Genomic DNA, 23369 nt, shown 5'->3' with positions numbered 1-23369 from the left:
CTGTTTCTATATTTTGATAAGAGACCATTGTGTATTCAGGAGGAGTCCAGGAATTTACAGAGTCCCCTTTTGGGAAGGATAAGTCATGTATCAGCCGAAAAGAACCCTTCTCTTTCTTAGGAATGAGACCCAAGGGAGAGCAAATGAAATTATCAAATGGTGGTCTTAAAAATGGGCCTCTAATTCTACCCTTTAAAATTTCTTTCTGAATTTTTTCCGCAACAACCTGTGTGTTTTCCATAGCACTTCTATGGTTTTTTGAGACTTTGCGTTTTCTCTGCAAATGGTTGAATTAATCTTAAAACCAAATGTAAAGCCTTGAACAAGTTTTTGTCTGAGATGAGGGTCGTAACCATACAGGATATATTTAAACTTATCTACTTTTATTGGTGTAGGTAGCTTTGTTTCGCTGCCACCCTCTGCATGTGTAAGTGGCATGCCCTTTTCCACATTTGACACACTGGTGTTTGAGTTTAAAATCTGAGAGATTTTGGCAAGCCCCCGTTCTGCAGTAGGCCCAGCAGTATCCGGAAGGGAATTGATTTTGGTATTGCTGGGCCCGCTTTTGAAAGGGAGAGATTGAATTTAGTTTGTTTGTTTTTTGAGGGATAACACCTGGATTGTGGGTAGCATTGACATTCTGATAAAATGCAGAGCGCCATAATTCATCATTAATTATAGCCCAATCAAACCTCATCATTTTGCGCACCTTACGAAAATTTTCGTCATAAGACTTAGCCATGGGAAAACCAAATTGTTTTGACATTGCTCGTATGTTGTAAGCATACTTAATCAACCCTAAGGACGACTCTGGAGATTTCACAATAAACAATGACATAAAGATGTCAAAAGCTGCTGTCCATTGATAAATGGAGAAAAACTGTTTAGATTTGACATTTGTTGAAATTTTCACTGTTTGTGATTTAAACAAAATTTCATCTTCATGTTGATCATTAAAATTTGGCAACAAATGTGTCAAATCTACATAGTTGTCAGCCCAAATATCTCTTTTTGTTTTTTCAATTACATTAAACCCAAGAGGCAAAGAGTTATTCAATAAGTAGGTTGTTGCATCACCTAGTGGTGAATTGTCAATACCTAGAGACTCTGGGTTTTCTGCTGCCACTGTTGATGAGGAAGGAATATTTGCAGTTGATCCCGGTACCAAGTTAATGACTTCTTGCAAAGAAGTTGATGCTGGAAGTTGTCTTACATCAGTGGCTCCTCTTAGCTGCGAAATGATTGATGACGCGATTTCATTTGCTGACGGTACTCGTTGGGCTTCATTTTGTGTTGTCAGAGATAGGACGTCATTCTGTACAGTCAGGGGTTGATCAGAGCTTGAGTTTGATCTCTTTGGTCTTGACCGACGTGTTGAAGTGGTTGTCGCAGTGGAGTCTCTAGCTTTCGCAGTGGAGTCTCTAGCTTTCTTCCTTTGTTTTGGCATGTTTCTTTAAATTAACTACAAATAGGGATATAATGAACAATAAATGTTAAATGCCATACCTGATTATTGAATTATGCACTAATGAATAGATGCAAGGATATACGGTTTTAACATAACATATGTCTTATTTCTATCTGACAAGACACCATTGTATAATCCTGCAATAACGATGCTTGAACAGTAACACATTAATTAATACCATTATAACTAGGAAAGACCATACCAATATATTTGTACTATGAAATGGTGTGCATGGTGTCTTATGAAAGAACTAAACCGATGAACTTTTTCAAAAATGTGAGGAAGTTATAGAGCATAATGACTGACCTCGACCACAAACTAAAACTTAACCATACGAAACGTATATGATATTAGCATGAATGAAACATAATCAAAATGTGCGCAACAACCATTAAATTGAAATACTTTGTGTAAGGATGCCTAAAGTGAGGATTTGAAAAGCTATATATGAATGATAGCCTTGAAAAGAATGATACAATATGTACTGGTAAATGTGTCTTGTGGCTTATATGTTGTCATCTATAAATAAACCATATGCATAATGATGCAAAACCAGGTACATGTTGTAACATGTATATAAACACACTAATGAGTGTGACCATTAATTATAGAAGACCACATATATGCCCCTGATAAAAATTTAAAATGTAAATACACAAATGAATGTGTACCATAGGCTTATATGTTGTCAACTATAAATAAACCATATGCATAATGATGCAAAACCAGGTACATGTTGTACCATGTATGTACATACAAACACACTAATGAGTGTGAACATTAATTATAGAAGACCATATACATGCCCCTGATAAAAGAATAAAATGTAAGTACACAAATGAATGTGTACGATAGGCTTATATATTGTCAACTATAAATAAACCATATGCATAATGATGCAAAACCGTACAAACACACTAATGAGTGTGACCATTAAGTATAGAAGACCACATATATGCCCCTGATAAAAGAAATAAAATGTAAATACACAACTGAATGTGTACCATAGGCTTATATGTTGTCAACTATAAATAAACCATATGCATTATGATGCAAAACCAGGTACATGTTGTACCGTGTATGTAAATACAAACACACTAATGAGTGTGACCATTAGGTATAGAAGACTACATATACGCCCCTGATAAACGAATAAAAATGTAATACACCATTGAATGTGTATGGTAGGCTTATATGCTCTCAACTATACTTAAACCATTTGCATAATGATGCAAAACCAGGTATGTGTTGTACCGTGTATGATGATATAAAAACACACTATAATGAGTGTGACCATTAAGTATAGATGACAACACATATGCCCCTACTAAAATGAATAACAGAATAAAAATGTAAAAGCACAACCGTCGTGTATGATAGGATCTTATGTTGTCATTCAACCATAAATAAACCATGTGCATAATGATGCAAACAAATGTACAGATGTATCATGTATCTGTTGACCATGTAAACAGTAAAACCATGAACAATATGATTCAGATAGTGTCATGATTGATTGTAACCGAAAATATTTGTTGCTCTATATTTAACATGAGGCTAACCAACTATATAACTAATAATGGACTACCGTACGAAACACATAGTAACTGAACATCTTGATGAAACATGAATGAAGCATGTAGTCGATACAACACTCTAACCCGCATTTGTTCTACCTTCTTTTGAACGAACCGACTGCTGCACGAATACTTTTCGCATATATCCGCATATCATCATCATTAAGATGAACTTTATCCATTAACAAGGACTCAGTGTTTTTCCATAATCCTCGATGCTTCCAGAAGGAAATATTGTCTCTATCTTTGAACAAAGTTGTCAATTGTTTGTTAGCTTCAATGACCTTGACATTGTAACGAGGATTTATCCCATCGGAATACCTCGGCAGTAACTGACCAACTATAACATGAGAAACATTATGCGCAACTAGTTAGAAATCTGCAAACGATCTTATATCACGCGCTAATTTTTCTGCATTTTCTTCTCGACACAAATCATTTCCACCAATCTGAAGGAAAACTGAATTTGGTTGATAAGAATGAAAAACCTGCATAAATCGTTTCGATTGAATGGATTTTGGACCCGGGCGCAATGTTCCCCCACCTAAACCCGCAAATTGAACCTGAATTTCTGTACCATCCAAGCCTAAATTGTACCAACCCGACCTACGATTTTGAAATTGAAATGACTCTAAACGATGGATAAAAGAGTGACCCACAATTAGTACTCGATAAACCATTGTTATAAAAGTATTTTTAGCAGATAGGTAGATAATATGGGTGGCCTATACCTTCTACGCATTGAAATTCCTCCTGTAATCCAAGATATCACGTTCGTAGATTGGGTATAGTGGAGATCACAAAGAATAATATTAAACAAAGTTCATGAAAAATTCCTGCGTCCAGCAGCCAGAACAGAAAAAATAGTAATGAGATAATATTCACATCTGACATGATATATTACGACAATAATTAAATAAAGATATTTGAATGCTAGACGTGTTAATTGAACTATGGTGAAAACATACTTGACACCTAACACTTGGTGACCCTGTTGTGCGCAAATGCAAATTACAGACTATCAAACAACCTGGGTAACTTGACCATGGGGTGTTAATGGATATACCCCCTGCATGCGTACATCTGCTTATTATACATTTATAATGCCAGCTTGATTTACAAAGAGACATAAAGTTGACACATACATCCCATGAATAATTACAAAATTTGTTCCCAAAAATGTTGTTATTTACAATAAAATTAGTTGTTTGTATTTTATTATTTGCACATTATAAACTATAGATATCTAAAGCAGTCAAAAGCTATAGCTGAATGTGTGTGTTATTATCCCATTTTACTTCAATTATTCTTAATTCTCGTGTTGAATAATTATAATTATATCACTTAAGCAGAACACATTCTGAAATTTTTGGTAAAAGGCATCTCTTAATGGTGATTTTTTTTTATAAGAGATCTTGTTAAAATAATAAGATGCATACGTATGTGATACATACACTATTGTGTGAATACGTCAAAATAGTATATGTTTGATATGCATGTATTATAATAAACACAAACTCAGAGCTGACTATATGTGCATTGTTGGACATACATGCTATGTTCTTGTTAATTATATGGATGGACAATATATCAACATTTTTCAAATTGTTTCTGGAATCATGGAGCTTTTTGAACTTTAAAAAAAAGAAATTAAAGTTAAATCGGGAAATCGTTGGTCATTTAATTTGTTTTGACAAATAATTTTATGTTTTAATCTGATAGGGCCTGATAGTAGTTTAAGCATATTTACATTTTGGAGGGGGCTATTTTATTCTCAAATTGAATGAGGATGTTGTCATACCATTGGCTGCTATAAAGGGGAATTAAATGATTGGATATTTTCATTATTACCACAACTATATATTTGAACCATCAACTCGCACCCACTCTCAAATAGGTTAGATAAGTAAATATTTAGTAATGCAACAAAATATAACAACTTATGCTTGTAAGACCATGTTTAGAATAATCTTTTTGTATTGTATAATCTTTTTCTGACAGATTTTGTTTTCTAAAGAATAGAAAAGAAAATAGATAAAGATGTCATGAAATACAATGAAAACGACTATTCTTTATTGTTTTTACTATGCAGCGGGTATTTTTATTAATCTTGATCTGCCTTATTTACATGCAATTGCATACTTTTTTTACTTTTAATATGTTTAACTCTTGATTTTTTTAATCAATATTTACATTTTAAATGATTAATTCTGGTAAACTAAAAAATGTACCCACAAGTTTGGGTATTTAAATGCATTACTAAGTTTACGGAGTTTTCCCGCATTTATGAAGCTTTTATTTCTTCTAATCTAACAAAAAACGTGTAAATACATATAACTAGCTGCTCCATTAGAAGAAAAAATGCGGTAAAATATTAAGTTCATAATTTTACACAATTAAACTTCTTCCTTGTATATGATATTTATATGATAGCATAATTATATGTGCGGTTATTTTTTTTAAATTGTCTATACCTAAAATCTTTTTTTACACAATTAAACTTCTTCCTTGTATATGATATTTATATGATAGCATAATTATATGTGCATGCTATTGGAGAGGGTTTATATAGGCTTTGCCTGTTGCCCAATCCATTTGATTACTCAATAAAATATGTTTTAAATTTAATTAATCTTTTTTATCCGTATCGTGATTTTTGTCAAGGGTTTTATATGATCGGTGGTTATTTTTGGCAGTCATTTAGAAACTACATTGTTTGCCAAGTTGTGTGTGAATTTGATCGCAGACAGCGTGGTTTACTAGTTCTAGTACGTATGTTTTACTTTTTTTTGAAGTTGATATCCATGCGAAGAGCTAATTTGAAGAAGGGTATCAATATATTTTGTAACACAGTAAGTTGTGTTTATACTCCAATGCTAAAAGTGGTTCATTTTACTTTTCAATTTTATTGAAAACAAGACTTCATAAAGTTGAAAAGGATGTCTATGCCATTCTCTGTAGTATTCTTTTAAACAGTTAAGTGATAGTAAGATTAATATATCAATGTGTATTTTTTTCACTTTTCTAATTATTCCCAAACATAATATTAGTTTATATTAGTCAAAGTTTAAAGGGACTTGGACACGATTTAAGATCAAAAACTTTATTTTTATTTTTTATATATGAAAAAAAAATGACAATAACAAACCGTGATCATGAACCATCTCAAAAATCCATTAAACGAAATACAAATTCAAAGCAGAGCAACACGGACCTCCAAATAGATGGAGGTAGGATCAGGTGCCTAGGAGGAGTGAGCATCCTCTGCTGACCGGTCACAACCGCCGTGTGTCCGGTATAAGATAATTAACTGGTGCATTTTAAATGATTGACCAAAATATTGAATGTTTAATTCAAGTTACAAGTGAGATACAGATGTAAGAATTGGTTGTTACGTAAACAAAGCTCGCGTCTTATAGTTGTTTACAAAAAAAATGTAAGATAGAGAATTACCATTTCTTAGACAAAATGGCATGCAAAAAACAATTTGAACCAATTCTTCATAAATACTATTATCAACAGAAGAAAGATACGTTTGATTGAAACTTTCACCAATACAACTCAAATGTCAAAAATGACAATATCCGAGCTTTGTTTAAAAAACAAAGCATTATGAACTCTATATCTTGCTTATAACTTGATATTTGACTTTCAAATTTTTACATAGCATTATAAACTTCTATATTTATCAGTATAAACATTGAAAATGGAAAAATAAAATTTACAAATTTTGTGTCAAATCGTGTCCAAGTCCCTTTAACCTCGCAAGTTGATTGACTTCTTTCCTATCTATGATTTCATTGGTTCGTATTAACCAATAATATTGAAGAGTTCTGTATATATAAATTATCTAAACTACTAATTAAGTTAGAACAGTTTACCATTTCAAGAATAGCCTATCCAGCCAATATCCGTAGCATCTTATGGTATCTAAATTTCATATTAACCTATGTTTTACTTATCAGTGTAAATGTTTAGTCTCTTGTTTTATTTTCAATGCATTGTCAATACTGAAGTGTATTTTTGCAGTTAATGTTGCACTACTTTGAATATGTCTGTAAAGTTCAAAGGCTACCTATCTTTACAGTTCACACTAAAATTGAGTTTTTTATGAAACGTACTGTATTTTTGGTAACTTATAGCAAATGTAAAATTTCCTTTAATTTGTCAATTTTCTCAATTAATATATTTTTTGTAGGTAAATGATTGTATATTTTTTTGTAAAACAAAAGTCATCAGATATCCTTTACTCCATCTTCATTTTCCCTTGACTCCTCAGTTACAGTTATATTGATTAAAGCAATAAAAATCATTTGTAAAATTTGGTATTTTAACATCAAATTTTTAGAGTTTTGATTTTAATATATAATTTTCCAGGTGCGACACCCGATATTTCTTTCAATTATTTTTAATATTGAATGTATAGAACAAAGTGTTAGACAAAAATAGGTATTCCGCTAAATGTAATTTAACATAATTATTGTGCCCATGTTTAAAATGTTTCTTTTTATTTAATGTTTTTAATAAACTATATCGAGACACGCCAATTTTTCAACAATGCACACCCGATCAGTTAAAATTTTCCCCTTTTTGTTTTCTTCCTATACTTCCGGTTTTGCCGTAATTTTAAAAGGCATTCTTGAGACACTTCATTAAAATAAAATTTTCGAATATAAATAACAGAATGCCATTAAAAAACGTTTCTAGATTCATTAAGCACATTCTTCCTTTCAGGGGTGTTATAAAAATAATTGCACTTGACAGGTGCATACCTAAACCAGATACAGTGAGGCGTGACTAGTCGTGTCCTACCAGTACTGTCACTAATATTTGACAGTTATTCGGGAAGTTAGAGTGTTTATACAAGCTACTTTTGGGGACTAGCAGTTGAAAAAAGGTGTGAAACTTAATCGACAGGCGTAATATTTCTACTATGTTAATCGGAGTATCATTACATTTTACCGCACGGTTAAAGGAAGTAGGATTTATAGTTACACACTATTTTGTGGTAAAACAGACCGTCCAAAATAACAAGTGAGTTGTGTATACATTCAAAAAAATACATTTTTAAAAAGGCATGCTTACGTCATTTTGGATGGATGTTAAAAAATCTGAATTGATTAAAACGAATTCAACTCGCACATTTTGATATATATTAGATTTGTGGTTGATGTTTTTTAAATTAATTTTACTCTGAGTTGTTAATACCAAATCTCAGGAACAAGGTTTTGCACAAATATTTTAACATTTTTTTCACAATAATATTGTAAATTTGATGACTTCAGGGCCTCCCAACCCTGACATCAAATAAATTTTTGAGTTGTCTGGGGCAATAAAATATATAAATTAAAAAAAAATATTTTAACATATGCAAAAATGCTCAAAATCCGAACTTGGAATTTTTTTTATTCGCACATTTTGTTACTTTTTAACCTTTTTTAAAGAGTTGGTTTGTAATGAAATATATAGTGAAAAGGAAATAAATGGCATACGTTTTGCGCCTGACTGTATCTTTACTAGAGCACTCGGTACCCTATGTAATGGGTAAGCGTGATTTTTTATGACATTGTATGCAATAGATAACGAGTCTTTTTCAAACGTAAATATAAGTAATAACCAGCAATGTTAAAAAGTTCACCTAGATATGATGTTGGTTGCTACATGATCAAATCAACTGAGATGCCCTTCGGGCTTCACAGGATTTGATCACGTGACCAACCAACTTCATATCTAGGTGAACTTTTTAAATTGCTGTTTATTTCTTAAATGAAAGCGAATTATCTGGATATCTTTAACTCTGCAACTGGGTATTTTTTTTTAATCTTGATCTGCCCTATTTACATGCGATTTCATACTTTTATACTTTTAATATGTTAAAATCTTGATATTTTTAATCAATATTTACTTTAGAAAAAGTTAACTCTGAAGCTGTTTTTAAAAATCAGGTTAATTGTTCTTTCTTAATAGCGCCATAAATAAAAAATTCTATACTTTTTGGCAAACAAGATGTTAAAAAGACAGTGAGCATTTAATTACGTAATACGTTATCTGTGCTCTCTTATTTTTTTCTTTTTTATTTTTTTCTTTTTTTTTCGGGAGGAGTGTGTTGATATTTTTGCTTCTTCGCAGAACACTTAAAAGCTTAAATCAACTAAATTAAAAATAGAGCTATGTGTTTAAGACGTTGTAAGCAGTGCAAACTTAAGCCTTTCAAATTATTTGAAATTAAATTAGATCCGTAAAGGAATATTTAACTCTGCACATTTCTTACACAAACAAGAAAAACAAATTATTCCCTGTTCCCATAAAGCCTACAATTAGGTGGTTGGGCGTTTCAAATATGAAAAAGAGCTATGTAGTTACCACATCACTAAAATTCACGAAACAAACATTACCGGGTGTTAATAAAACTGTCATGTTGCGTTTTCCAAACCTTGCTGCGATGCTATTTTTTTCTTGTTAATGTCATCAAAATTGGAAAATGTGAATCTCCTACAACAAATTGGCTAACCCAAGCCATAAAGTGTACAACACAGTGAAAATTGTGGGATGGTCATTACGTTGTGCTATTAGGTCGTTAATTCCTTTATTAAATCGTCTGCTCTATGCCGCCCTCTTTTAGGATAACGTTTACTCAGTGTTTGAGGTATCAAAAAATATTTTTACAAAGTTCAATATCTGAAGACCAAAGTTGTTTTAAAAACACAAAATAACAGCGCTATTAACAAATATTGATATTGATATTCATGATTTGTTTATCCGAGGAAGATGTGCTTCGACAAAGGTAGATTAATATTGAAACAGAGGAAATTCGGACTAACTTTTTCATTTTCTTATTTTCTCTCAAAAACTTTCTGTTGCAATGTTATTGCAAAAGTTAAGCTTCTTTTTGTTTTTCATATCATTTTACATATTTTATGGTTGTATTTACTCGTCTATAAATTTATATCACTGGCTGGCACGCGATCAGAAATTTTTTTAAAATGCATAAAATCGATTCAAGATAAAATATCCCGAAATTTTGATCATTGACCTTATATAATGTTAATGTCAACATAATACAGGCAATAAAAACAGTTTTAGGCAATCAATTGTTTGGAGCTCTTATTAGTGAGTTTTTTTGTAAAACTCGATCAAAAAATGGGTACAATATTGGAAATTGATAGAGAAAATTCGGACTAAATTAAACTTCTAATATGAGCTTCAGACGATTCATTCAAAAATAAATTAGTAAAGCTATTCATATTTTATCATTTCCCAACCTACAAATTGCTTTATTATTTCTAATACTAACAAAAAAAAAAGAAAACCTTGAAAATGGTAGACAATTCTGACAAATTTTGACAATTTTTTCAAAAAACAGTCAGAGGTCACTAGCAGAAAAAGTAGGTCATTGACCTAGTATTTTGAAAATGAAAACTAGCACCACCAAAGTAGGGCTCCAGTGTACAATACGTAGTTTTTCGTTCCTATCAGTGGTTGGTTTTTTTTTTGCCCCTGAGTAAAATTCATCCTTAAGCATTATAATTTTACTGTTAAAAAATATTTCTTTAGAAAAAAGTGTGTATTGCATAATTAAGAGTATCATTAAGTATACACTGTAAACCACGATGTTTTATGCATTATTTGTCGTACAAGAATTGCATTCGTATGTTATTAGCAAACTCTAATTTTGATTTACTTCTGAGTTTCATTGGAGTTTGTTTCATTGGAGTTTATTTTGTGCTGCCTAAAAGCTTAATCCATGGGTAATAGAAATGAAAAAAGGTTTATGATGCATACTTATAGCAAACTATGCTGCATGAAATACGTCAAAAAGGCATACAAATCCTAAATCCACTAATACCCAACAGATAGTTCCTTAAAAAGCAAAGACAAGAGTGGTGGATGTAGTCTGTACGGAAATGGCAGCAGAAATCATCAGACAACAAAATCAAGCAAAATACAAAGAAATGAAATCTGCGACCCCGCTCGTGAAAATACAGCTTACTCCACTTATATTGAAATCGCTTATTTTGAAATTCCGCTTATTTTGAAATAGAAATAAATCCCCAGTTTTTGCCTCTCATTTTCTTTGCATTGATTTAACGGATATAATGAAATCGGCTCTTTTGAAATATCGCTTATATTGAAGCCACTGATCAGTCCCCATAGGGGATATATAGTTGTTTTTATAGTGGTTATATTGAAGTACTCCCTGGCGGCTGTCGTCACGGTTGGTGACAGTAATTATGCCAGACTGACCGGTTGATATACAAAGGTGTGAATTGATAAGTTCTCATCATGTGTTTTTATACTTTCTTTTAAAAAGTAAAATTTATTCACTGTTGAATTTTTTTGTTTTTACGCATACGGATGTATTGAGGCTAGACGTAGTATGGAAACTCCATGGAAAAGAAAAAACCATATCTTCGGACATTAAATACGAACTAGCTATGGCTATTGATAAAAGGACAAAGCCTGAATACGAAATAGCTAAGGATTTTGAGATTATCGCGAGTACACTTACGATGATATACAAGCAGTGTACATCAGTATTTGAAGCGTTTGAGTCTGGTGATTTTTTTTCTAAAACGTAAAAGAATGCGATCGGAGATTATGATGAAGTTTAAGATAGTAAGAAAATGAAACTTACAAAACTTATATAACGAATATTATTTTAATCAAACTTTCAAGGACTAATATCCATGTAATCTGATCACTGTAACAGATAAATGATGACCAAATAATTTGTTTGGGTTTGGTTTTCTATGCTTACATCGGGATTGAGCTTTCAAATAATGGTGGCTTCACGTCAGTCAATTTCGCTTATATTGAAATACGGATATATTGAAATAATTTGCATGGTACCCTGAATTTCAATATATCCGGAGTAGGCTGTAACAGCAGATACATTTTGGTTTATTCAATCTTGATTGTAATACCAGTATATTCATGAGTGTTGGATACATATTATTCAATAGAGAAAATTTCAGTTTATATTCATTTTTTATAGTGCCTTTTTGCCAATTAATTTTCAAAGCTTTTTTTCTGTTTCAGAGTTAAAGTGGATCATTCAACAATATGCAAACAGCCTTCAACATGCATTAAAAACGAAAAACATCTGGCTGGGTTGACAGCATCTTATTCTTTTTAAAATGATAAGATGATGTACGTCTGAAGTATTTAACAACATCAAAGTTAATAAACTTGAAGACTTATCCACATATGTTATGAGTTACTGAACTTGGAATCAGTTGGCAAGTATATTCACAAAATGTCTTATACTTCCCAATTATCGACGGGCATGTATGTGGGTCTTTGTCGTTATATTGGGACACCGACAGAGATCACCATGAGAAGGCAGGTGATAGACATTGAAGACTTGATAATCAATAGACATTGCGAGGGTAGAGGATTGTTTAGCGGTAGCTTCAGAGAAGGTTTTCGTTTTAAATCGTCTGACAAAGACTACATGCTCTGGAATATCAGGCATAAAGTGATCACTGACCTATCTCAGTGCGTTATCTATGATCTTTCCAAACATTCCATTTTATTAGTAGAAGATAAAGATACACCTCCAGGGTTCGTCAGACTAGAGCTTATTTCATCCCTATGCGAATTGCTTAACTTATCTGCAATTCGTAGAAATGATATCAGGTACATATCAAGTTTAATGTACAAAAATAATCTTTGCAGTTATATGCCAAGACGTAACAAAACAGCTTCAATTCATGGTCCGTGTTTACAAAATTGTTATGAATATGAAGAAACTGATTTTGCTTTCTGTTTCAACTGCATTCATTGGCCTCGAATGACTTATAATTGGGTTCAGAGATGTATTCGGCATAACTGGCCTCCAAAAACTGTGTTTGCCGAAATTCTTAAGAATGGTTGTCACTTTGTGCCTATCGGTAGCAAAACTTCATCAGGTGAAAATCCATTAGAATGGAGGTTGTCATTCTCACAAGCAGAACAAAAACTTGTGTATTCCATGAATCATACTCAATTTCTTTGCTATGGACTTTTAAAAATATTTCTTACGGAGATTGTAAATTATGGCAAAACAGAATCACTCCTGTGTTCATATTTCATAAAAAGTACGATATTCTGGTTAATACAAGTACGGCATATTTCCTGGTACCCAAATAACTTACTGTATTGTTTCTGGAAATGTTTCGAATTTCTGTTAGATTGTGTCCAACGAGGAGTGTTTCCAAACTTCTTCATTCCACAAAACAACATGTTCGTAAACAAAGTGGTTGGATTTGCACAGCAATCTCTCACAGAACAGCTAATGGGTTATTACGAATGTGGTATGTCTTGTTTGCTCCAAAGCCAGACGCTAAGAGTAATTATGGAACAACTTACACATATAAACGTTTTTGGGATACTACCAATGATGGGAGACACAAAAAGTGTCGTAGAGATGGATATATCCATAAAAAAAGAAGTATTTAGGATGTCTCTTCCATCACTCGATTTAAAAGGTTGCTTCATCAATCTAGAATCAATAGTCAGTCTATCACAGTTATCACTTTCTGAATATCAAAAATTAACATTACAGTATTCTACCGTAGATGTTCTCATACGTACAGCATTTATATACCTTAATGCTTACCCAGATTGTTCCAATCAGAATGATTATAAATTAGACAAATGTTGCTCTAACATGCTAAAGCAGGCCGGTACTCTATGTGATGAGTCAAATCTGTTGTTCCTTGCGATGTATTATTACAGAACATGTAGATATCGAGAGGCGCTTATGATTGCAGTGACAACTAAATCAAAACTCATGCAGCGAAATATGATGTGTTTTAAAGTAGATATGGAAAGATACTATGAATCTGTAGTTGGTTTGTCTCTATCTAACCGAATGAAAAGATATTGGTCGGACAACATTCGTCTCTACGTTGATATTCTTTATATTCAAGAACTAACTTTAGAACAGGAAGCCAGCTATTACAGCAGTTTTAATGCCTTATACATTTCACCTTATGTTCTGCCAGAAATGGTTTGTGTGTTATGTCACCACAGACTAGGCAATCGGTCCCAGTGTCTACAGTCACTGATAGACCTACAGACACTGCTGCTCTATGACGACGGGAAATATGTAGACCCCGATGCAAGAGACATCTCGTGGCAGATACTGGGGATCTGTCAGCACGTTGTGGGGGACCTCCGTGCTGCGTTACGGTCGTATCTTCAGTCACTTCGACAAATACCATATCATGGAATACAAAAAGCTACTGTGATCAGAATAAGACACATATTAAATCAACTGCAAGTATGATAAGACTAAAAAAGAATGCTGGTTTCTGGGCAATTGTATACATCATTTGACATCTTTTTGAAACATGTGATTATCCTAGTGGTTTTCTTTAGCTTTGTCAATTGCAACTTAGAGTTTTGCGTTTGATTTGATATTCACATGAATAATGTACCTGCAAGAAGTACAAAATTCGAAAGTGCCATAGTTTAGTTATTAATTTTAATATACAATAATATAGTATTGTCAATGCTTAAAATGTTGGTCAAGTGTTTATACCGCTGCTACAATGTACTGATAAATTGCTGTGACTGTCGTTAACTGAGAAAGACCTATATTTCTGCGAGTTCTAATTATTACCGATATTTGCTGAGATTAAATGTTGGTTTTATTAATTATTAATTTCTGCAAATAACTAAAAATATTTACGAAGCTAAAAATGAGGTGAGTGATGTGGCCCATGGGCCTCTTGTTTGTAATGCTCAACCAATCCAAAGCCTGTGCGATGTTTACTATGTACTGCGCTTAAGCTTGGCGTATTTTATATTGTTAAAAGTATGTGATGTCTGCACATACTCCACACTCCACCCGCTATCTCAGGTAAAACCAAATTGTTTTCTTACATGTCCACACAGGGGCCAAGCCCGTTTGTAAGATTTTTAAAGATTAGTGCGAATGTTTCTCGACTTGTTGCAATACTGCTGTTGTCATAGGCAAAATCCCATCGTGAGCCCTGGACCGGTAAATGTCCGAGTAAAAATAAAATGGCGACTTCGAGAGAATAATGACGTATATCTCCGCTATTGTAAGACTCATCAACTTGAAATTCGGCATGAGTGTATCTCAGACATTACGTTTTTGAAAAATACATGCATATTGCGAGTGTTTTAAAAAAAATAATTTATTTATTACGTTTTTGAAGCGAGCTGTTAGATTTTTATCTGGGTCAGAGTTCGACCCCTTTCTTTATTTATGGTTACATTGAAATTAATGTTAAAACGGGCTTGGCCCCTGTGCACGTCCATAATACTGTCCACTATAAGAGGTTTCTCCACAACTTCTAGATTAAAATTAAACTCGAGTATACGTATTTTAGCTGATTCCAACTAAATTTGACGAAAAAATATCATTTGTAGCTTGAAGTAAAACAATATCGTAAATGGCTTTGAGAAAAAGACTTTATTTTCATATGCCCCTGCATGCGTGCGTACAAGTAGAGATGAAAGAATAAAGAAATTGAAATATGGGTAATAAATACAGTTCACATTAAATATCGAACTAACTTCGTAATTCAGCGTCAGTCCATACTCTTGTGATAATAGAATATATCATACGAAGCGTTTTTTAAGCATGATTTTAGGTATTCTATTGTTAGGTTTATTATTAGGTTCAACAATCTTTTCCCAACACACATATTCTTTCAATGCAGTGTTTTTCGTAAAGGGGGAGGGGAATATTATCTTATCGTATTAATAACATTTTTTCTAGTTTTGAAATGCCAGTTACAATTCCAATAACGACCGACTGTTTTCTAATGCAAAAATAGGATAATTCAGGTCACAGTTGGCAGTTCAACAGCCGTTGTCTTGGCGGATATCCTGTTGACCATCCAGTCTCTGTTTACTTTGTTGACCACCCAGTCTCTGTTTACTTTGTTGACTATTCAGTCTCTGTTTACTTTGTTGACCACCCAGTCTCTGTTTACTTTGTTGACCACCCAGTCTGTTTACTTTGTTGACCACCCAGTCTCTGTTTACTTTGTTGACCACCCAGTCTCTGTTTACTTTGTTGACCACCCAGTCTCTGTTTACTTTGTTGACCACCCTGTCTCTGTTTACTTTGTTGACCACCCAGTCTCTGTTTACTTTGTTGACCACCCAGTCTCTGTTTACTTTGTTGACCACCCAGTCTCTGTTTACTTTGTTGACCACTCAGTCTCTGTTTACTTTGTTGACCACCCAGTCTGAGTTTAATTTGTTGACCACCCAGTCTCTGTTTACTTTGTTGACCACCCAGTCTCAGTCTCTGTTTACTTTGTTGACTATTCAGTCTCTGTTTACTTTGTTGACCACCCAGTCTCTGTTTAATTTGTTGACCACTCAGTCTCTGTTTAATTTGTTGCCCAAGGTGATCAATTACATGTATGAAATGTATTTTCATTTACATAAAATTGCAATTGAACCATCAGAAACCTTAAAGAAAAATATGTATAATCTGAACAACATGCAAATGCTTTTCTTTTTACTTTATCAACGTTTCTAGGTTTAATATTTTATCTAAATGTTTTTGATCAATCTATAAAGTCAAGTACTCTTTACGCACTTGCTTTGAAAAAATACAGTTCCATTCATGATCAGCATTTTGCCAAACACAAAATTACAGCAAATGTTTAGAATATCGACGGATATATTATACGTGGACGAAAACAAAATGTATGTAAAAATGACTTTTCCCAAAAAAAGTAAATAAGAAGTATTCATATTACTACGCTCGCTGCCCTCTCAGTGTTTTTCATGAAAATATTTGTAATTCTCCGATTGACAGTTTTTTTTATATAGGGTAAACCATATCTATTTTTTAATGTGACTTGGGTCATTTTTCTTTAGTTTTCTTCATGTTTAGCATGAAGAAAAATGACCCATGGGTCCTTTTTCTTAAAAGTTATTCTGGAGCTGGGGGAGGGGTCATTACTCTACGTCGAGATTGACCCCCGGTCATAACCTATATTCCTATAGACGGCTCGGTCGACTGGTCAGTCGGGCAATTTTTTGAAATTACGTTAAACATCTACCGTCTGTCGGAAATGAGGAAGTTGTGTGACAAAAAAAATTATTATTATGAAAAGCCTTCTGTCTTTAAACTTTTCAGTTACTTTCAACAAAGAATATCAAAGAGTTGTGCAATTTGGGAAAATACCTATATAGATGCTCAAAAGTACGATAAAAAAATAATTATTGTAAGTTTTTGTTTTGAAAATATACTCTTCATTATCCTGTTTACTTTTGTCATGTACACTTTGCACACGCAGTCTAATACAAGTTTGTGATGTTTTTTTTTAAAAATGTCTACATATGTTTGTTCATTTTACTTATGTATATATGTTAAACTTATGTATTGATTGTTCTTGGTAATAAACAATACAATACCACAACCGTCTGTCGGAAGATAAGCGGCTACCAAATGCTACCAAATGCACGAAGCCATGCTTCAGATTTTTTACGTCAATAAACTAAGCATTGCCACATAATTACAAATGGATATTCTCAACAATTGCAGTATTTGTTAAATCAAAAATTAAAAAAAATCGAGCAACAATTCACCGACTAATGAATATTTAAACTTTTGAATAATATCGGTGCTATTAGGAATAAATCTGACTGCTGCGTCTTTTCCGATTTTGTAGATTTGAGCTTGAAAACATCCTTCAGTTTCGCGAGATTTAAACAATGCCGCGATCAGACAGTTCGATAAAATGTGTAGAACAGACGGTTTCTAGAGTGAAAGAAACCATTAAAGCGATATGATTGACTAGTAAAGTCATCCTTTTATCGTTAAGTTGTGAGTTAGATATTTGATATGATTCGCAAGATTAGTATTTAAAGGCGAGCCGAGAATGCCACCTCTAGTTGGAGGCGGCGAAAAACTAGAGGCGGCGAAATTCCAGTTTTCGTAATGGCAAGCAAATATCAAAATTGGTAAAAAAAAAAAAAAAAAAAAAACCACGAAAACATCAGATATTTCGGACTTCTATTTGCCCGATATTTGAAAGTGAAGCATAAAATCAAATACTTTGTTATATAACATTTTTAATAAGTTTTCTCGTTATGTCACAAATAAGATAATTTTATTACTATGCCCTGAAATAGCTGAATCACACCGGAAATAGTTATATTGCCCTCCCAGAAAAAGTTATATTTCACCGGAAATGTTTATATTGCCCTCCGAAACTGTTATATCACCCTTGCGTAAACAGTTCCTCGAAATTAAAAATGTCAGTGTCTGCTGTTCAGAGAAACTCACTTTAATTGTTTAATTTGAATAATTATATTCTTTTTGAAAGTATCGATCGATATTTTACAAGAAAATTGATTTGTAAGGTATGAAGATGCATTAATAGTTAAAATACATATGTTAATGAGGTAAATATATTCTTTAAAAAAAATTATTTTTAAAAATGTTATTTAACATATATACAATGTAACATGGCTCCGAGGGCGACAAATTAGAATATTTGCCCCGAGGTGACAGGAAAGCCCTGGAGTGTTGTGTCGCCCGACGCCGTCTACACACAAACAACTAGCACAGTTTGGTACTTTCAGAATTGCTAGATTAGCTCACATCCATGCAATTCAAAGATTTCTGACAAAATCATTAATTTTTGATAAGTAAATCCAACATTTACATTTTATTTTTTCTAAAGGAAACACTTGGTTTATGTAGTAGTATTAATGTTTAACGATAAAAACATTAACTTAACATTTTTAAGATTGCAGCGGTTTTTCCAGTTTATATTGATAATTACGATACCGCTACATTAGACATCTGAGATCTTGACATATTTACTCAACATCAATCCTTGATTTCATACGCAATCAAATTTTTAGGGGACAATTTTAGATAACTGATACGAACCAAAGAACAAACAAACAATCCCAAGCACAATGTACCCCCAGAATGAAATGATAGCTGGCGGACCGACCCAGGCGTTGTAGATAAACGTTAATACAACTAGGCAACATGGCGGCTAAACCTTTATTGATAATACTCGGTTTTCTTTCTCTCGCCTTTGTAAAAGGTAAGAACTCCATTTTATTTTTTACTTGTGAATGATTATATTAAATATAGAGTATTCTAGAAGGTATAGTTTTCTAGACATCTGAGATGTTGTCAAAATATATTTTGGGTGGCCTATTGAATCTGATCTGCGTTCATTTCGATGTATTAACAACATGATTTGTTTTCATTATAAATTTTGTTTATCAGAAAATCAAATAAAACTAAATTCCATTTTAAATAGTATCCATTATAACCTTTTCAGTTTATAAACATAATTCAGTTTTATTAAAAACAAAAATGTTCATACAACTTTGATTTTCATGTTTTGTTTATGCCTTCAAACAACAGTATTTACACATCTTTTTAGATGAAGAATAAAATAAATAAAAAAAATCAAATTGTGACAAGTCGACATTATTTTATACCACAATTCAACTGCCTTTCTCTGTACTGTGACCTATTATCAAATTAGGTCACATTTTCCTGTCACCAGCTTGATAACATACCAACATTGAATTTCAAAATGTTCGCAAATAACGTTTATCCTTAATCTATCGGGCATATTTTGGCTCTTCTCGGGAATAATGAATTATCGGTGAAATAGATTTTTTACCAACTGAAGAATGAATAAATTTTCGAATGATTGTCTTAATAATATCTTTGCGATCGGTATGTAGATCCGTCATTATTTGAAAAAAAAAACATATATATTTTCTGATTGTTTGTTTGGTCTCCTTTTCTTATTTTTCATTGAAACTTTTGATAAAGTGATGAAAACAGACATATGAAAAATAGTATGTTCAAAACACCAATTTCTGAGATTCTTTCAGCACAGACATGATCAAACCTGCGCCTCTGTGTCACCTGTACAATCAGTAAATTGTTCTTTGACCCCGTTTGTATTTCAGGTGATTTGGCGTGTTATTCGGACAGCGATTGTGTATTATCCGGGTATCATTGCTGCTCAGGGTCAATATACTGCTGTCCAGATGGGTACATCTGTACCGGAACCTTGACTTGTATCAGCATTGGGTACGTTCCTATATATATTAAAAAACCACACACTACTTTCTGTTTGTTCATTCATAAATGATGATGATGATGATGATGATGATGATGATGATGGATGTTATAAAGGAAGAAATAAACCTGAACATTTTACTTGGAATAATAAAACTTAATAATACTAAATACTAATACTTACTACTAATACTTAATAATGTAACAGTGATGAATAATCCTACAGTTATATTGAAATGTTTTCCTGTTACTTTTGCAATGAAATAAAATAAATTATCTAAGGTAAAAATTATTTTATCAAGGTTTTGATCAGAAATAACAGAATAAAGAAATGGCGATGCAAAGACATTTATTTTATTTAATCAATATAAAAGAATTTATGTATAAAGCTTGACCACTTTAACAAATTGAGTTATTATATTAATGAATCGGCTTTCCACGCAAAAAAAGCTTTTATGAGTTGTTTTTTGTCATTGGAATACTAGTAATTTCCACTGGTCCAAAATTTGTTTGTTTGCTTGTTTGTTTGGGTTTCTTCTAGTCATTGGCCAAATGTTTTTTAGCCATATTGTTTTTTTTTTATTTTGAGTCAGGCAATTACAAAGTCATAGTTAAGGCTTGATTAGGCTCTTTGTTACAGATCAAATAAAATTTTAATTTTATATAGGATCATATTTTAAAAACCCAATTATTTTTTTAGATGTCTTAGAGTCTTGCTTTTTGCAAAAAAACAAATGCTCTTTTGAAACTTGATTAGATATTGTTTGATATTTCCTTTACCGGCATTGCTACTCTTTCTATACTTGATATAGAGTCATTGTCGGTCCAATAGTTGGCGCCATCGTCCTTATCATCAGCTGTGTGGTCTGCTGCGTCTGTTATCGTAAGTAGTTCCATTGGAGGTATACTTCCTAAGATTGAAAGAGTGACCGATGGCAGGAAGTGAAATATACAAAAAGCGTAATGACTTGTGGTCCTAAAAATGTAACTATTTCTAGTTGATATATTTCGTTACCATCGGAAATCTAAGAATTACGATTTACACATTTTTTCTACGATTCATTACGTGTGTTGTATAAACTTGGCGACGTGTCGTGGAGTTTAGTGATTGAAGCGTCCTCTCTACTCAAAGCACACTTTTAATGAATAAAAACTGAGTATCTTCATCATTTTCATACTTTGGTAAATAGATTGACTACAATTAGCTTAACTTACAGTTTCTTTTATTATTGCAATGCTACTTAATTATTTATATTAGCCTTCATTACTAAGTCACGTGGGTATAATTTCAGATATGCAAGCTAACTCAAGTTGTGCGTTTATTGTTAGATTGAGGGGAAATGGAATTTTATTAGGTATGATTATTTTATAGCAAATTATGTGTATATATCAGGTCGTAGAAGGAATTTGCCCGCAACAGCATCATACGGACAGCAAGCCCAGCCTCAAGTAGCAGTTAGTTACGGACAACAAACGACATATGGACAACCTCAGGGATACGGACAACCTCAAGCATACGGACAACCTCAAGCATACGGACAACCTCAAGGATACCCCCAGAGCCCTCCTGTGAAACAATGAGAACAATTCCTGATAACGAATGGATGAATGATGATGGAGTGACAGTGGTTTTTTTTTCAAAAGTGTCCATTACCAACTTAATTCTATTTGATTTGATGATTCCAATGTAAGTCGCCCATGTTGTGTGCTTTATATATGTACATTGTATGTCATATCTTTAATAACAGACAAAATGAGAATTAGTGCGAATGACTTTTTAGATTTTTCAAAATTATTCAACATTGTTTTCATATGTTAATTTTAAATACAACACTTTTGTATGCTTTACCCTGATTTTTTTTATCTACATTATAAAACAAACAAACAAACAAAACAATAACAACTCTAAGGTTGTTAAAACAAAGACGTTCACTTAAACTGGGATATTACCTATAATTCATTATATACATTGACAGGGTTTTTTTTATCAACTGCTATTATAAATTCCAATCTGAAATATGACTGTGCCTACATATGATATACGTGTGAAGACCCTAACTTGAAATGAATAACAAAGTTCAATTATAACTTTCGAAGTGTTTGACAAAGAAATATAATAATCTTTGAAGCGTGTTTATATGGGTTTAGTCTGTTGCCTAATCCTTCTGAATCATCAATAAAATACGTTTAAATTAAATAAAAGGACTATCAACGTTTTTCCTGTATCACGCACTGCCTCTGTAAAAACCGAAAAGATTAATACAACGCAAACACCCTAAAACGTGGTGTACTAAAGTGTAGTGACGGGTTTGAAAAGGAAAACAACCCGGATGAGATACTCCAAATTCATTTCTGTTAATTAAAAAACCTAAACAACTCTTGGCGTCCCGTAGGAGACGTATTTTCTTGCTTTCTAGAATCAAATTAATGATATCCCTAATAGTGTTGTATAACCGCTTACTATTAACCCTTGTCAGAATCACTCGGCACACCTCGGCTGATTCGTATCTCATCTAAACTGTTTGATGTAGGTTACGGAATCGACCGAGGTTTGCCGAATGTGCCGAATGTGACAGATACGCTACGTTCTGATTGGCTGCTGCAATGTTGTTTGGTGATACAGGTGTAACGATTTAATCATGTGATACAGGTGTAACGATTTAATCATGTGATACAGGTGTAACGATTTAATCATAGTCTTGTTTATGTGCTTTTTGTGAAAGATCCGGTGTTTCATAGCAGTCTACACGTTTTCAATTTTAGTGCCGGGTATTTACAACGATTATTATTATTCAAATGCTATTTGTATATGCAGGTTTTGCAGATATTCTTCATATAATAACGAACAATTATTTAAAAGGTTTTATTTTATCCTCCCCAGTTATAAGTCCAAAAAGTAATTACGATGCAATATTACACCATTGTTAAATTGCGTTATCTTCTGTTTATCGTTATTCGAATTATCACAAATATACTATTGTAACGTTTCTGGGTTCAGGTATTCGGCTGCTCTGCTTGAGCAATTTAAGAAATATGTAAATAAACTATAAATTTCTCAATCAAATATTTTAATCAATAATATTTACAATATCCCACTCTGTTATGGAGCGCACGCGCTTTCTATTAGCCCTAACAGCTATCACAGCTATCACAAGCTAATATAATAACAACTCAAGTCTCGAAAGCCTTATTCAGGCACATAAGACTTATCCTAATACCAAGGGTTTGTCCTCACCTATTACGAAGTGAACACTTTCAGCGTCAGACTGCAACTGCCTCA

The 23369-nt window shown here is 32.8% G+C and overlaps 2 protein-coding genes across 2 annotated transcripts; one reads left to right on the top strand and one right to left on the bottom strand.

The window, feature by feature from the left end:
• Positions 1–373: 373 nt before the first annotated feature.
• On the bottom strand, positions 374–3526 carry LOC117689681 (uncharacterized). Its single transcript, XM_066070067.1, has 2 exons — positions 3145–3526; positions 374–1462 (listed from the first exon to the last, which is right to left on the bottom strand). The coding sequence occupies exon 2, from the start codon at positions 1445–1447 to the stop codon at positions 374–376; it is 1074 nt and encodes a 357-aa protein (XP_065926139.1). The 5' UTR covers positions 1448–1462; positions 3145–3526.
• A 15403-nt stretch (positions 3527–18929) lies between these two features.
• LOC105336868 (uncharacterized) lies at positions 18930–21937 on the top strand. The gene is made up of 4 exons (XM_011441343.4): positions 18930–19088; positions 19978–20101; positions 20902–20972; positions 21483–21937. Exons 1-4 carry the CDS (start codon positions 19031–19033, stop codon positions 21668–21670), a joined length of 441 nt encoding a protein of 146 aa, XP_011439645.1. The 5' UTR covers positions 18930–19030; the 3' UTR covers positions 21671–21937.
• Positions 21938–23369: the final 1432 nt, after the last annotated feature.

This window comes from Magallana gigas, chromosome 8 (genome assembly GCF_963853765.1).
Source record: "Magallana gigas chromosome 8, xbMagGiga1.1, whole genome shotgun sequence".
In the NCBI taxonomy this organism is placed as follows: domain Eukaryota; kingdom Metazoa; phylum Mollusca; class Bivalvia; order Ostreida; family Ostreidae; genus Magallana; species Magallana gigas.
This window is presented reverse-complemented; position numbering and strand designations above follow the sequence as displayed.